Genomic DNA, 16,985 nt, shown 5'->3' on the forward strand with positions numbered 1-16,985 from the left:
ATTCCGACCTCTTCCGGCAGGAAGAGAGATGGAGGAGGAGAAACTTCGCAGCGCGAGTCCCCCAGCATGATCCAGACGACCGACACTCCTTTGGTCTTTAATTCCTCGTCATGGTTTCCGGCCTTCGCATACTAAAAAAGTTTTTTCAATGGAAGTTGTACCGTTGCTTCACTCGGAGATGCTTTGAACAGGAAGAAGTCCGTCTCGGGGTCGGTTTGGATGCCGTAGCTGTGGGGCGTAATATTGATCATGGCGTTGGCGGGCGGGTGGACGGGCGGCGAAAGGGGGTGAGCGAGATGAGGAGGGCAGAGATGGGGTGTCTACGCGCCCTCTCTTCCTCTTCTGCCTCGCTCTGCACGGAGGCATAGGGGGCGAGAGGGCAGAGGGGCCAGCTGAAGCGTTACAACGGGCCCACTCGCTGCATACGCACGTCGAATATAACGGGTGCTCGTTAAAAAGAGAAACGAAAAAACAGCTCGTCCGTCCGTCACCATTTTACGTCTTTTTCTGATCATGTAACGAGAGAACAATATTAAACGTACTATATATTTCAGTCAAAATTTCAAGAGAATGAAATAAATCGAGTTGATCATATATGACTCCTCAAATCTACCCTTTTTCCGTTTGTGCATTATAGCTAGATTGTAGGATCATTATAGAATCAAAATCTAGTGATTCAGATGTAATTCACAACTTTTCATATCTGTTTACGCATGAAGGTACATTTTATGTTTGACTAGTTAGATTATTCTTAAAAGTAACGTCCAGTCACTAGCATCATATGTATCATTGTCCGCAAAAAAGAACTATCTCGCGATCTTCGAAAAACGAGTCGCATGTTGTTCGCATTAGCCGCGCACGTTATTAATTATTGGATTTCTGACAAAAACCGTCCAAGTTGTATTTCATCTTTCGCAAATGAGTTTTTTTTCAACTGAGAACCGCTGGGACTGTTTCAGTCAGGATCGAAATGACAGTCTGGGCGAGAAGGGCGAGAGCTTTGAAAGCTCCTCTCTCTTTCTCTCTTTGTCTCTCTCCTTTCTATCCCTCCGCGTTCTATCTCTCTCTCTCTTCCTCTCCCTCGATGGGAAGTTTCTGTGCAGTACAATATGGGATATCGTGCTCATGTATGCACATGTGTATTGAGCGAGCAAACTCACCCAAGTGTACGCGTAATCGTTCGAGCGTGTGAGTGCGTGCAAAAAACTTTTGCGAGAGAGAGAGAGAGAGAAAGGCGATATAGAGGACTTACAATACAGTCATGTGCAGGTGGAGGCCATAGAAAAGCCCGTCTAGCTTAAAGAGTGAGGTCTCGAATCGTATGCAAAGCAATCCGCAAACGTCATTATACAGAATAAATCTGTCGTTGGCGAATGCCAACAGTTTGCGCATGTAATAGCTGCGCGTATCGGGAGCAAGTAATTTTGAGCACAAATGTAAATGTAAATGCACAGTGAATTCACGTATTTTTACTGAATTTAAATAGAAACTTGTTACTCTCTTGAATCAAAACGACATATTCTCTTTCTTCAATGAAAACCGTATGTAATCTTAATGCTTTTGTTGTGATATTTGCTATTGATAACATTTGTTACATATTTCTCGTAACGTTTTAAAGTTATTCTGTCAATCTGGTTGCGTTTAGAGATAAATATATTTAAATCTGAATTTCATTTATCTAATATGCGAATATAATGTTTAATGTTGTATCAAAAAGTAATTAAATATATTTAATATTAGATGCAATGCAAATATGATTGCATTGTATTAATGCATACGATCCGCGCTATCTGCAATGAAAAGATGATTTTTTTCTAAATAATAAAACAAAGAGAGAGAGAGAGCTTCCGAGAGATGATACATAAAAAGAAACACTCGAACGAGGGTTGCAAAGTGTTTGAAGGTGTAGGTAGGCCGTACAAAGAGTTGTGCAGCTGTCATAGTTGAGATCTCTCCAATTATGGCCTCGTCTTCCGCTCACTTGTGTAATGTTAGCAACATTTCATTAATTTTAATGAAATATTTTTAATTTTCGTTAATAGTAAGTAGATTTTAATTTAGATTCGTCAGAGCTCGTTCTATGTTTAAAGAACTTATTATTTTACGTTATAATCCTAAAAGCAGGAATGGAAATGTCATTGTCTGGAAAATGAAAAATTTTTATCAAAAGAGAGAAAGAGCATGCGCGCGTGCTTAAAAAAAAGAAAAGATGAGGTGAGAAAGAAAGGACTTTACTCATTTAATATGCATGCAATTTATATTAACTTGTTAAGCCGTATATTTCTCCGCAAACCCATGATCGAATTAGTTTAAGTCATTATCGAGATCATCAAATTGATTTTAACAGTTAACAACTTTGCTTCCACATGATTAAAGGACTAGTTGTTAAACCATGAAACCGCATTAATATTATATGATAGTGTAATATAGTGATATTAATTAATATCGTTTTTCGAGAATAAGTTCTTAAAACAGCCATTCTTACGTCGCCGTTGAAAAATTCTCATTTCTGATTAAACACTTCATCAATTAAATCTTATTTCAAAATCTGCATATGTATAAAAAAACACACAGTGTTTTATTTTTCTTATTTCTGAGACTTTAACGCGTATCCAAGAAAGATGCCAGATGATACGCACTGCTATTACGTCAAAAATACAGCGTGGTTTATCTTGACTATCACGTTTTGGAGAACCAGGGTTAAGCGGTGTCAGGGGGCAGTATCGGCATGAATGTTTCATGAGGCCGTTCACTCCCACCCGCGAGAGATCGCACACACACGTGCGTGATCGTGTTTGTTGGGTGACAATCCAGAAACGCGCACCTAAATCATTGTCACCTCAGTGATTGGCCGATGTCCACTATGCTCATAAAAAGTTCCGAATTCTTGACAGCGAGCACTTTCACACTATGAGTTTTTCGCACCTCGATAAATGTTCGTTTTTATTCACTGCGAAATAGTGACTCTCAGAAGAGTAATGAGAAAATTTCATTTTCCACGGAAGAAAGGATTGTTTACCTCCTACAGCGCTATTGACAATGTGTGTATATGTGTGTGCGTTATTATCATCTTCTAAAAATATTAAACATGTTACTTCAATGCAATCAATTATTTTGTGTAACACAAAAAGAAATCAATTTGATTAATTGATACTAAAAGCTAATTTATATCCTCAGAAAATGATCTGGGAAAATGAATTGCGAAGACTTTTTCAAGCTATTCCGTCATATTGTTGATCTCATCAACGATATGACTAATTTAGAGATAAGCATTGACAGTTAGACAAATTGCACATAGCAATTCAAAAGTGCTCCAGCTTAAAGGCAATCAGAAAAAAATTATATCCTCGACACATAAATGCCACATTCGCTGCAGCCATAGGGCAAATTCAGGGAGTTATTATTATATTTTATATTTTCTATTATATTTTCTAATGTAATATACTTTATATTTTATTGCAGTTTGTTGTTATATAAAATCGTTGTTGAAAATATTAATCTGTCGTTAAATCACGTTCTCTTTAATCGTGCGTTGCAAACTTTTCTTACAATTTCGGTGTCTGTTATATTGTTCATATTGTTCTATTTACACAACCTCGGATGTTTCGGATGGATACACAAGGGAGGGTTCTGTATAAACTCAATAATTATTTTCGATCTTGCTATTTCAGAAGCTAATGATAGTTTCTATTTCTGTGAAAAGCACCTGACAAATTAAAACTTTAACTTGCTGTTAAAACAGTATAATTATATAATGCATTCAAAGTATTTTCTGAAATAAACTAAGCACGCCGATGTTCCCCCTTGCCCCCAGTCTGGACCGACGTTACGTCACGAAGTCAAGGAAAAAGCGATAGGCTGCCGCTGTGCTAGAAAGAGTATGAAGAAGATATGGATCGAGGCAAGGGAGAAAGGGAAGAGAGAAAGTGAGTGAAGGGGAGCGAGGGTGGGCGCGAGAGAGACGTGACGCGTGGCATCACGTGGTGTATTGATCGTTGCGCAGCATCCACGAGAGCCATTTCGGCTGCCAACCTTCCTACCTACCCCAAGTACTACCCTTTCTCTCACACCCCGTCTGCAATCGCCCGCTTCCCCGCTTACCCTTCATCCACCCCATTCACTCGCTCCCAAACCTCTATTCTCCCTCAGCTTCCACTTCTGCAACAAACCTCTCTTGTTCTATGTCTCTCTTTCTCTTACCATCATCCCTCCCTCTTCCTCTCTCTCTCTCTCTCTCGCTTTCTCTCTTTCTCTTTCTTTCTTCCGCCCTCCTAGATTCTCTCGACGAAACCCCGTCAGACATCCATCGTCGTGTATCCAGCAAGTTAATTATTAAATGCATCGTCGTGCCTGTCGAGCTCCTACTCTACTGCACACCCTCTTTTCACCCTCGTCGGCCCATGTGAAATCTCTTCCTATCCTCGTCGCCATTCCCTTGGTGGCAAGGTACGGTTTATCTTGAATTTTTGGCTGACGCTCTCGCAGTCGACAGATTTAACATCAAAGCGAGCATAAAAATGCTTTTATCACTTTCCGATTGCAATCGAGGATTCCCCCATTACATAAATTTTCTGCTTCCCAATTTTCTCATAGAAAAAATTCTTCGCGATATGTACGCGATTAGTTATTAAGACTTACGTTAATATTTATCGTTATACTATTTGTTATTTATCATTTTATTCGTTCCTATTTATTGAGGCCAGATTAATAAATTTAATATATTCTATTCCAAGACGTATGATAAATTTAATCGCCGTTAATTTAAAAATACGTTCAAGCTATCGTAAGTATTTTTTCGCATCACAGTACAATATTGCTGCATTTGTTTAAACAGGGAGCGTTGGTTTGACCTCATTTTGCGAAAATTGAGGGACATACATATTTACACGAGCATGACGTCGCGCTCGCGCTATGTGAAATGGTCTAAATACGGGGAACGTGATCATGTATGAATTTTCACGCGCGCGCGCCACGAGAATATATATATATATATATGCACGTCGCAAATTAATTTTAATCTGCGGCGGAAGCACGCATTCGTGCCGCGTATTTAGCATGCCACATGAAACAATCTCCAAACCCGATTCACGATTAGTCATCGAGTGATTCCAGTGAATGCAATGTCGCTTAATTTTCATATTTTGCATATTCGCATTGGCATTCGCAGCGCGCGATGCAGGTAAACAATTGTAAAGTGGAAACCGCAGGAATCGTAAAATTTATTAACGCTCACAGTATTGGCGAACTACGGGGGATTCTGATACTCGTTGCCTTATTTCGATGCACCCGCTTGCGTTGCAATAATTTTGCGAGAACTATTTCACGGTACCTCCCGTACGTTGCTCGACGATATTGTTGCTAAAGTTAAATGCGATTAAATACGAAACTTAATTAAGATGGGTAAGTAAATCAACACGCTCTCCTACGTCTTCATGTTCATGTACATGTATGGGTTTTAATAACACCAGCTACATGTAATACGTTGTAATAATTGATTGCACGTTGTACGGGATATCATTTATGTCGGCATGTATGTACTCAATAAATTGGGATTGATGCGCGGCGCACGATTTCTACCCTCATTCATATCTTTTATGATTACGCGAAGCTGCTTCCGTACTACAAGAATAAATAAAAAGACAAAAATAAAATGCAGCATAGAATAGTAGATATTGTTTTTCATAATCAACATTATCGACAAGATAAGATAAAAGTGCATCAAGGCAAAGGTCTCATCAGGCAATGTTAATACATAAAATAATGTTGATAATGGTTCGTCGTTTTACTTGAACATACTAATAAACCCTTCACACTGATAAAATATTTCACAAAGAATACTTTTGAGAAGAGAAAGAAGAGAAGAAACGACAGCGTACAGTTGCAGAATATTTAAAAAAAAGAAAAAGAAAACACAGATATACATGTAATACTTCGAGTTTTGAAATTTGTATAGAAATTACAAAATTAAAGTATAACTTGCACTGTTTCGTATTTTGAAATTTGTATAGGGAAGACAGTCATACAGTATTAAAGTGTACTTGCACTTTTTCGTATTTCATAATTTTAATTTATTCACTGCTATCTCTTGTTTGATTGTTGCGAGTTACGTTTTAGGCCAAACGGATGCCAATAGCGCAATAGGGAACACGTCAGGTACAAGTCATCAGTATACATATGCACACTTACTGGTGCATGTTAGAGCTACCAATCAAAGTGCCACAACATTGTATCGCACCATGTTGCCAAGAACATTACGCTTCTGCCGCGGCAAATGGCCGAAATGTTGCTCGTCATCGAGATAATAACATGGTATACCTTCATTGTTGCACATATGTAACGCAACGCTCATCTGACGTCTGTTGCAATTCGCTATCTGGTTGCGAATCCATCTGTTTGACGTTCCACTGTGTCAAGTGCACCTTAGCGTTGTATTAAAGGTACTCGACGCTTTCGCCAATTACGCGACAGCAATCATTAATCATAGGATTAGCATTCTGGTATATGAATCGTACCGAAACGATCTATCGAGATTGGATCGCGCGTGTGCAAATATATTTCAACGTATTAATAATATTAAATCAGTTTGTTCAGTATGTATGAAGAAAAACAGTTAAAAAAATAAAATACTCAAGCACATACATTTACAATTGTTAATTAACATTTAATAAAATAGAACCACTTCAAACTGAGAATTCTTTGTACTCACGTCTGCTCCGTTAAAGTCACTGTGGAGGAAATAGGAAAGCCGCGTGAGTGATAACCCGCCGAGGAATTTACCTACATCTCGAGCGTATGGCAGACATAAATTGTTCCGGCATTCTTGAGTCTTACTGTCGAATTTTCCTCCCTGGATTAATGACGCCGACTAACACAGTTTGTAATTATACACTAAACAATCCAACAATCAAAATTAATAGAGGCGAAGAGAGAGCTGAAAACTTAAATTTACATGAAAAAGGATTATGCAGCAGTTTCATACTAACTGACATAACTTCGACATTGATATATTTAAATAAAATTTTAATGTAATAATAAATTTCAAAATATTATTGATAAGAATTATGTCAGCTCTCATAATCAAAACGTTATCGCTCAATATGGAAAGAAAGGAACAGAGTTGTGAATAAAACATAAAACGAGATAAAACCTAAAATATTTAACCGATGCACCAATTCTAAAAATTGGAGTTGTACGTGTATGTATAATATTCACTTGTAAAAATTTTAATTTTAGATCTGAAGTGTGTGTGCAAGCAACACATAGACGTGTCGCAAATATCCCGGGAGGATGCGTTTGTCGCACGGCAGGATGGGTAATCGATTAAGTCGGATGTATATCCACTTACCTGCTTGCTCTCACACCCCGCAGAGCGCAAATTCCAGAATCTCAAAGAGGTGGTACACGGTATCTTAAGACGGGATGGATACGACGCTCAATTTGCACGGATCTTTGGCTAAGCCTCCAAAGTGATAACCGATCTACTAGATGCAGCCTAGATTATACCAAGTTTCACAACGTTGCACGTGCCATCAGATCTGTAATAAAACACATAAAATATATACATTATAAATTATAATAATTATTTAAGCTATAATTCTTCGTCACCTACTCGTGACTATGCTGGTACAAATATTTTCTACTGAGAACGCACTGATAAAATGCAGTTGACAAAGTGCACTGATACAAACATTGATTATATTTAATAAACTTGATATTGGATGAAGCTTGTGTTGCGTCTCAAAATTTCCGCGTGCTAAGAGAGCTTCTGCGCTATCTTAAGAAGGACGCGCATGCATGAAGCAGGATGCCGCCATAATCTCAATCCAATTTGTGTGCTTGGCGTTGTAGCAAGGAGTCCCTTTCGTGATAATCTCCGCCGGAAATACTAGACGGCCGAAACTTCGCGACTAACGCGATTTTCAGGTAAATTTCACTCGTCGACACTGCCATTAGGGGGTGACACGCCATGGCTCTTAGTCGGACTATCAACTGATTCACTGCACATGCATCCTCCGTTAAACGCGAAGTTGATTTCCACAATGTTACAACACATGTCACAATTAAAAACCATTAATATTTTATTCGGATTTGGATTATGATCAATTATGATAAATCCCAAAATTATGAATCAATAAATGGAACAGATAAATCGTATCAAGTAAAATAATGATAATAAGGATGATGCGATTATATGGTATTATAATTAATAAAATAAATATATATAGAAGCGTAATTATTACAAAAAACATCCGAATTTATCGCATATTGTTCGACTCAAAAGATATAAGTTAATCAAAAATTATTAACGTAAAATGTAAAATGTAAATTTTAAGAACATCTTTTAATTTACAAACTAACACGCAATATAAGAAGTTATAATCCTTACGCTGCTTGACGATTTTACTCTCATGTAAGAAAAAAATAAAAGAATACAATGATACACATCGCTCAGGAAATTTGATAAGAAAACTCGTTGAGAAACACGCAGCAGATCGAAGACATCGGAAACGAAACATATTTAAAAAAATCCTACGTAGCAAGAATCCTTTTAACAAATTACGAAGCTATCGGACAACTCTCCCGAAGGGAGACACGGTTCACGACATTATATTTAATAACGTCCAATAAACGTTACTCTCCGCAACCGCCTTTCCTTTTCTCTTTCTTATTTCTCCTTTTTTTCGCCAACCATCTTGTATCTCCTTCGGTTCTTCGTTATATCTCTATTTTCCTGCCGCTGCCGTTTTTTTTCTGCTTCAATGTCCACGCTACTAATGTTCCTAGTCGTATCACATTAAAACTATCGATTCTGTTCGCTTCGCTCACAATGCTCCTTCTCTCAGGGATGTTCCTCTCTCACCATGTACCGAAAACCAATATCGACCACTTCCAGTCTGGGCACGAGTCGAGTAAACGGCCGCCATTAGCCTGAGAGTCCTGCGACGTAACGTAGGAATTTGTCCTCTCTCGAAAACGGCCGCGAAGCTTGCAGCTCATATATCGATTATATTATTATATTAATACATGGCGTTGCATATAAGTTTTCGCGGGATCATAATTGTATATGTCTTCCACACGTCTTCCTACAAATCTTTCATATTCGATTCTCTCTTTTATTTCTCTTATATACAACAGTTTCATTTTTGTTGTATGATTTTATTATGTTTTATAAGATTACAAATGTTTTTGTAGAGATAGAGATATGTACTTGTTGTTGTAAGTCAGTTTTTAAAATTATTTTTCCTATTCTTCCTGTAGCGTTTCGAACTTGACTCGTAAGCAAGGTTTGTAAGTTACTATATTTTATTTATTACTAAGTAATGCTTATTAATCTTCCATTTGTCTCACCTTTACTTTTATTTAGGAATCTATTGAAGAATTCTTTATCCGGATAAAGTAACAAAATCTTTTCTCTCCGGCGTAAAATAAGTGCACCAATGAGTTAAAGAATGATTATTTTGGAGAGTCAAGACATTTTGGCTATGTTAAAGGAATGCGCAACGATCTTGCGAGCAAAAAGTTGCAAGGCAGGGGTAGCCGCGTGGAACGGAACGATCCAGTATGGTACGCCAGTGATGTGTAGCAGTATTTATAGTATAGATTGTGTCTGCTTGGCAGCTTGCCATCAGATGAACGTCTCCCGAGAACCTTATGAGAAGCACAGATCAAACAGGGGTACAAGTGCTATTGATAACTATTGTCCCTGCCTTTATCTGCAGATCGCTCATTTTACTTATTAAACTGTCATTTAGGAAATAAATGTATCATGAACAATTTAGTTATTGAATAATAAATGAACGTATGTATATTGTTTAATTAAAAAAAAGAGCAAATCATCCATTTCAAATTATTGCACTAATTACGATATAAATATGGTAATCGCACTGTCTATATGTACATATATTCAATAAGTATTATGATTATTTAATGATACAATTATCACGCAATTATCAAGAAAGATAGTTTACCCAGGCCAAAATTGCAGCAGCGGGAATAAATCACGATTGAGCGCGATCAGTAGTCGCAAGCTCGACCCTGCTTTTATTAGACTGGCTGACATCAAGGATCTCACTGCTAAACTAGAATCGCGCGAACAATGGCTTCCACGTATCGAGTCGAGCGAGCGAAAATAACCACGATTGCTCGCACTTCTCATCGCACCCTTTTTTTGTCAAGTTAAAGCGGGAATAGAGACGTAGATAAAGATAGAAAGATGCACGTAAAGGAAGAAAAAGAAAGAATAAAGAGCGAGATGGAGAAAAAGAAGAGTCCAGTCACTTTATCTCATTTTGAAAAAACAACTTGCCATGTTTAAGCGAAACTTTAAGAAATATGTTGGTAAGTTTATAAATTTTAACGTAGTTGCAGATCAGAGACGAGCGGTTGAAAAATGAAAAAACGAACGAAGAAGAAAATGTCAAGAAGAAAAGTATGCTTTTATCATAGAAAACGAGTTGGTAGCACAGCATAATTTTATAATACATATCTTTGAAAAATATTTGTCTCATTCTAAAGTTTTGATTCCTAAAATTTTTATTTTCTAGATTTTGAGATTGCGAATTCAATTTATTTAATTTTATAAACTAGTTTTTGATATAAATAGCAAAAATGTTGTTAAAAATAATACGTTTTATAATAATCTGGTAATTCTTACTAATTAGAATGCCAATATGCAATTCTATTAACATATATTCCAGGTTTAAAAATAGAATTCGAGAAAGTAATGCTTTATGCTTTAGAGTAATGTTTCCTCTAAATTGCGTTATCTTCTCTCTTATTTTTTCTTTTATAAAAAAACCTAGATGCGCCATTCCGAGTTTTACCTGCACCAAGTGCAACGCAATGAGAAGCGACGCCATTGTTACTATTTTAGCTTTTTTCATCGATTACCGTTACCCCAACGAGAGAGCCTCTGTGAAGCTTAGCACACCGATTCGAGGACCGTCCTTGTCCCGTATATCCCCGTATCCCTAGGATTAGATGGCTTTAATGCTCGACGACAAGGGATTTCGACGGTAATTGAATCAGAACATGCTGGTATGCCGCAGTTAAAAGTTAATAACGTTTGCTATTATCATGTTTTTGCATTTGTATTCAAGTCGATAAAAGAACTAATTTAATTAAAAATCTAAGATATAATTTCTTAATCAAATATTAATATTAATTGATTCTTTAGATACATAAAATTGTTACAAAAATAATTGCTATCCGATCGCTATATTCCCGAAATTTCATAAGCCAGCTGCTCCACGTCTATAAATTATGCACATGATCGCACTATAGTTTATCACTTTGAAACGCCTTTGATGCATACGAACGACAGTACGTACACGTTAATTCTTCCTGATTGGTGAATGGAACCGGAAGCACTGTCTTTCTTTTTGTGCTAGCTGGCCCGTACTTAGGTATGTCGATTCCACGGGAACTGGTTTTGATCTGTCGCGTGGAAGGAACCGTTCACCCTCAACCCCGGGTATCTACGTACTCACTGTCAAATTTATAATCGGGTGGATAGAGATCATTCCCTTGTCGCTCGTATAAGTACAAAAATATCGAAAAGCCTCTTCGAGGCGTTACGTCCAACGTGCGCATAAAGATTAAAAAAGTACCTGCGAATGCAATTTATTCATGATAGATCGTCATTGTTAACTTCAGTCAATCGTTAACATATTACAATATTACATTACTATTGTTTATAATTGTACAAATTTGATTAAAACATGTAAAGTGTTTCTTCTGTAAATGCTAGGTAAAGTATAACAAGCGTAACGTTTATATTTATATGTTTGCAGCCCTAGATAACATCTACGTTGCATCGGCAGCTTCAATTACGAGCTGCAGCCTCGCTAGAGCGATTTCAAGATGAGCCGAGCATGCTACAATACGACAAGCGGTATTTAACATAGGCAAAAGGTAGGTCATGCTGTAAAAAGCTGCACACAGTGTACGTGCACACTGTACACATGTATATAATTCGCAAGGCGATTTCCCAGCTTCGGCTTCAAAGGAGCAGCTAGGTGAAGTGTATATTCCGTACTCGGCACGAGGCCACCTTCGCGCACGCACGAGTAGTCAGGTGGCATCGGCATCGTGCGCAAAGCGGTTATTTTTAGTTCAATTTGTCGCTCGAACGGTACCATAAAGCGAGTGCCACGTATGTATAACTCGTGCACGGGATCTATAGGGGTTTTCACGTGAGCATGCTCGCGAATAAACGTCGCTGGGATCGTTAAAAGCGTCAACTAGTTGCCACAGCGAAACTTTCGCTTTGCGCGATGCTTCTAAGGCGCAAGGTGTCCTAGGATTACTTTGTAATTTCGTCAGACGAGAATGTATTCCTTCGTCATTGGGCATGAAAATGGCCGTTCATCACCCCTTCAGCGGCCTCCAAAAGAAAAACGGTCGACATTGAGCGAACGTTGCGGAGATCAGCTTCGGATTGATACTGATAAACGCTCTGTGTATCATGACTATGTGCACATCAACAATAGACAAGATTTTCTGGTAAAAGAAATCTTTTGATAAAAGGATTCGGTTAAAATGTCTTATGAAATATATGTAAATAAAGAGTACGTAGGTATATATTGCGAACAATTATTTACTTTGATTGAAGGCTGCGATTATTGAACAGAAGATATATTAGGTAAAATTCATTTGAAGTATACGAATACAATACCTGTTTCGAAGTATAAATATTCCATTAACAACGAAATTTTTAAGTCGAAGCTCGAAGGGTTCCAGGACTCCAAACTGGCGTTCATCATAAAATATTCCAAATATGGGACGACAGTAAGTCGCAAAAGTAGATCCGTTTAGCAACCAATAACTATCGTTAATATTTGTCGAAAAAGTATTAGCGTAAGTATTCAGAAAATTTAAAGTCTGTTGTATCTTGCTATTCAGCAAGCTTTATTTATATGTATAATAACTTATATAAATACAAATGTGAATAAAACAGATTTTATTCACACAATAACTTGTGATATAACGTAACTAATAAAAACGTTTCAACGATTTACTGTTTTTTTCTAAAAACAACGTCAAGTTTCTGTCAAAATATCCGAAATTCGGATTTCGAATGGCATGATTAAAAGCAGCATTTTTGTTGCTAATCTCGCAGAATCACGTATGCTCTATGTGTAATTCAGCCGGTGCGATCGCAGTACATCTACACTGTTATGCACAGGCCTTTACACTGGCACAAATCAAAATCAATAAGCCGATTATTGGCTGCGCTCAGCGGAGATTACGTCGCTTCGAATTGACACCCCGACGCGAGCCTCGTACCAATTCAATCCCGCAGGCTTTCCCGACAGGCGGACATCCGTTCCAGTTCCTTTTTCCACGCGAGTCCGACGCAAAGCAAAATGGCGCTCAATGCAAGCTACGATCTCGCTCTCGCGTTTCGATCGTATTCTTCACTCCCCTGCCTCGCAAGGCGAGAAAATTTCATGCATTTGGGTGATTACGACCAGTGTAACTGACTTCTTCTCCATGTAATCTTATCACTTCTCTCGTTATTGGCCTGCTATGTATTTATCCCAGAAGAATATATCAATAGTGTTATATATATTAGCATCTCGACTGCCGCAACATGGCGCCACCGTACAAAGGGAAGCAAAAGCCGACACAATTTTCAAAAAACTGAAAAATCAGTTGCAGGACAATTGAAAATGTAAATTTCAATATTGTTGCATTGAATAATCATTGAATAATCAGGATCAAACAGATATATTTAGAACTAAGATTTAACGTTTCTTTGCACTATTGTTGTTGTTGTTGTTGCGTTTATTCATACGATTTAGTTGATGTAGTAGTTTTGTAGTGAAAGCCTCCTCTTTTTGTTTTTGTACGTTCTTTTACGTTAGGGTTTTGTACGTGCGCCACCGGTGGCACCCCTCTATCAATTAATAAATATATAATTTTTATTACAACCAGAATAATCCTACATATTCTATTGCACGTACTGGAAAAACAAAAGAACGCAGCATTGGACGTAACGAAGCAAACATCAAACAGCTAATTAAATTACAATTGCTAACATCTCTGATTGCTGACATTTTTAATTTGATAATATATAAATTTTTGTGAGAGAGAATTTTTCGCTGTACGCAAACTAAATGCTATTCGACCGCAAGGATCTGCACAAAATATTTCATAAGTTCACTAAAGGATATACAACGTCTGAAAAATTATTACGTAAGTAAGAGACAATATAATAGAAGAAGCATAAATGACATAAAAATTTTAGTAATATTTTCTGATTAGCCCGGGTCTACAATAGGTGTAGTAAGCCTGAAGTCGTAAAAAATTGATCAATCACAGTCGATCTTTCTCCTCATATTCCACTGAGATTGGTCAATTTCTTACGGCTTAAAGCTTACTACACCTATTCCCAGATAGCACAAAAGTACCAGAAATATTCTAAGAACGTCCTACCAGAGAGGAACCTGAGAGCGGCCACGCTGCCGTTTACGCCCATATTTTTGCACTGAGAAATTTGAGAAATACAACACCGAATGTGAACTTACATTCCATTTGGTCCTACGAACGTTGAACATTCTTTGAACGTTCTTAGATTGTCTCTGGAACTTTTGTGTTATCTGGGTTGTAGATCCGGCCTTATACTTTGATAGAATGGGACAAATCATAGGCAGAATGCCCGAAACGTGGGCAGGTACCATGGAAGAAAGAGATCGGGTTTTACACTGGAGTTCTGAAGTACTGGCTAGAGTACTGGACAACGTTACAAATGAAGATACGTTTTTGATGGACTACGATGACGCCAAAGTTAATGCTAAAGTCGATACATGGATAAAAATGAATCAGATACGAATCGACGAAATATTTAACAAATACCCAAGGGCATCGGATCAACTCAAGGCTGTAGTCACAGATGAAGTTCAAAAGGTAATATAATTGCGTTTTAAAAGGTATTATAATTGTGTTTGTATCTAATTTATATAAAATACGGTATATATTTCTATTGCATACGTGACATACCAGTGAGGTGTATCACGTATGCCAATAGAGATACAATTTGTACAAACATGAAAACTAATACTCCGTATAAACTGTTATACTAAATAATAGTCATAATATTTAGCTTACCGAAGACTTTCGAACAAAAATACGGAAAGATTACGAGGATGCGTACAGTGATATAAAAAGGTTTAACAAGAAGGTAGACCAGTTAGGTGAGGAGGAAAGAAAGATACACGCAGAGATGCAAAAATTAGAAGAAGAATGTGCAGGAGATCTTAAGAAGTTTCACAAAAAATTTGGACCATTGCGAGTACAAGTTTTTGATAATTTAAGGAAAGGCGAAAAGATGATATTTAAAGAGAAAAGGCTAAAAACTGATTTTATCAAAAAGGTACACGCTTTACACAACAAAGTTTATAATTTTAAAGCTTTTATATTATTCTTGTAATTTAATTGCACTTTTCTACTTTAATTGCAGGTCTACGACATTGATCATAAACTTTCTGCCGATTGCACAAATCGAATAGAAAAATTACTCAAAAATTTTGAAAAAAGTGCGATAAAAGAAGAAATGGAAAGGATTACATAAGCAATGCTATATCAGAAAAAATCAATCATCATAAATATTTTATATATTGCTCATATGTAATTTAGAGAGACAAAATTTTAATAAAACTTTTTGAAACATAATAATGTTGAATAAAATACATCCCACATCGATGGAAACTATTTTCAACAGGATTTTCAAAATTTGATATAATTCCTATTACGGCAACAAGATTTGCAGCACTGAAAGTGTTATTATTTATCCTCTGACGTGCTATTTAATTTTGGAACTTTAATCATATTTGTGTGTGAAAGCTGCACGTAATATAATTAATACTGATAACTAAATTCTTGTCTATTGCTCTCATATATTATCATAATTATAACAAAATAAACTAGTACACTATGGTCTATATTTTCAACTCATTTTTATTGATAACAACGCTCTTTTAGCAATGAAACATTATCACTTTATCAACAATTCTAAAAGTGGCTTAAAAATCACCTGACTGGCTGAGAAGCCACAGTGAAGATACTAATTTTCATCGTTAAAAGTGAGTTGAAAATATGGATCTATATAATAAGAAAAATAGAATACAAAGAGATCAATCAAACTCGCACACCAACAAATTCTAATATTCTAGAATTTCTAGATGAAATATATGTCTCATGATGCCCCAAAAATATAGTCATTTTCGTTGAAGAAAGAAGACCAGCCGTCGAGATATATAGATATACAGTGCTGGCAAAAAGTTCCGGAACGGTTAAAAATCTTGGAAAATAATGATTTAGTGGAAAAAGGTTTCAAACAAAAAGCATAGGGCTTAAAACAATCTATTAGATGATGATATCTATTTGACCTTGGTATGACCTTGGGAAGCCCGGTCATAGTCAACATAAAAATCTTAAATGGAAACCCCTATTTTTTATTACATATTCTTGCAGCTTAGCTCGAGAGCTTTTCGAAACGCTACAATAAATTTTTATGTTGGTATATTGGTACAAGAGGCTGAGAGCGCGATACACTTACAAGCCTAGGTGCAACCAAACGCGGCGCCGCGTTCGAAGCGACTTTCATGGTAGCCGCCAATAGCCGACCATAGGCGGCCTTGCCTCGTTCACGAGTGGTCGTTAAAGGTGTTGATGCATCCCGCACTCGCAGCGGCCGCTTTTTCCGTGCACCGAGGAGACATTATCGCCAAAACTCCGACGCCGCGATAGCAACGGCGGTCGCTGCAAGCCCCCGACGATCCGGCGAGCAGGAGCACGGCGGAGCCTGTTTTCGCGAACCGCGGATTCGTCCGCGCAGGCGCGCTCCCGAACGTCTAGAGCAACTACGTAGCGCGCAATGTCTATGTCAACTCATTTGAAGTGTTCAAACGCATATATGTATATATAATATTTATATGAAAAATAATGGAGCTCATGAAAGCGTAAAGTTAATTTAAAATTTT

At 37.3% G+C, this 16,985-nt stretch overlaps 1 protein-coding gene and 2 long non-coding RNA genes across 5 annotated transcripts; 2 read left to right on the forward strand and 1 right to left on the reverse strand.

Annotated features, from left to right (window-relative positions):
• Positions 1-6,044: 6,044 nt before the first annotated feature.
• On the reverse strand, positions 6,045-16,910 carry LOC113562055. The gene is made up of 3 exons (XR_003406605.1): positions 16,562-16,910; positions 7,346-7,535; positions 6,045-6,888 (listed from the first exon to the last, which is right to left on the reverse strand). It is a non-coding gene; the product is annotated as an uncharacterized LOC113562055 (long non-coding RNA).
• Positions 6,349-7,577, forward strand: LOC113562056. The gene is made up of 2 exons (XR_003406606.1): positions 6,349-6,437; positions 7,234-7,577. It is a non-coding gene; the product is annotated as an uncharacterized LOC113562056 (long non-coding RNA).
• Positions 11,331-16,316, forward strand: LOC105285910. Of its 3 annotated transcripts, none has more exons than XM_011350466.2 (4): positions 11,331-11,913; positions 14,615-14,910; positions 15,107-15,376; positions 15,464-16,316. In XM_011350466.2, exons 2-4 carry the CDS (start codon positions 14,638-14,640, stop codon positions 15,572-15,574), a joined length of 654 nt encoding a protein of 217 aa, XP_011348768.1. In that variant the 5' UTR covers positions 11,331-11,913; positions 14,615-14,637; the 3' UTR covers positions 15,575-16,316. The 3 variants fall into 3 exon arrangements, with proteins under 3 accessions (XP_011348768.1, XP_011348766.1, XP_011348770.1); XM_011350464.2 differs by lacking the exon at positions 11,331-11,913 and adding an exon at positions 12,677-14,199; XM_011350468.2 differs by lacking the exon at positions 11,331-11,913 and adding an exon at positions 14,118-14,199 and having other exon boundaries at positions 14,637-14,910.
• Positions 16,911-16,985: the final 75 nt, after the last annotated feature.

This window comes from Ooceraea biroi, chromosome 6 (assembly GCF_003672135.1).
Source record: "Ooceraea biroi isolate clonal line C1 chromosome 6, Obir_v5.4, whole genome shotgun sequence".
NCBI classification, from domain to species: domain Eukaryota; kingdom Metazoa; phylum Arthropoda; class Insecta; order Hymenoptera; family Formicidae; genus Ooceraea; species Ooceraea biroi.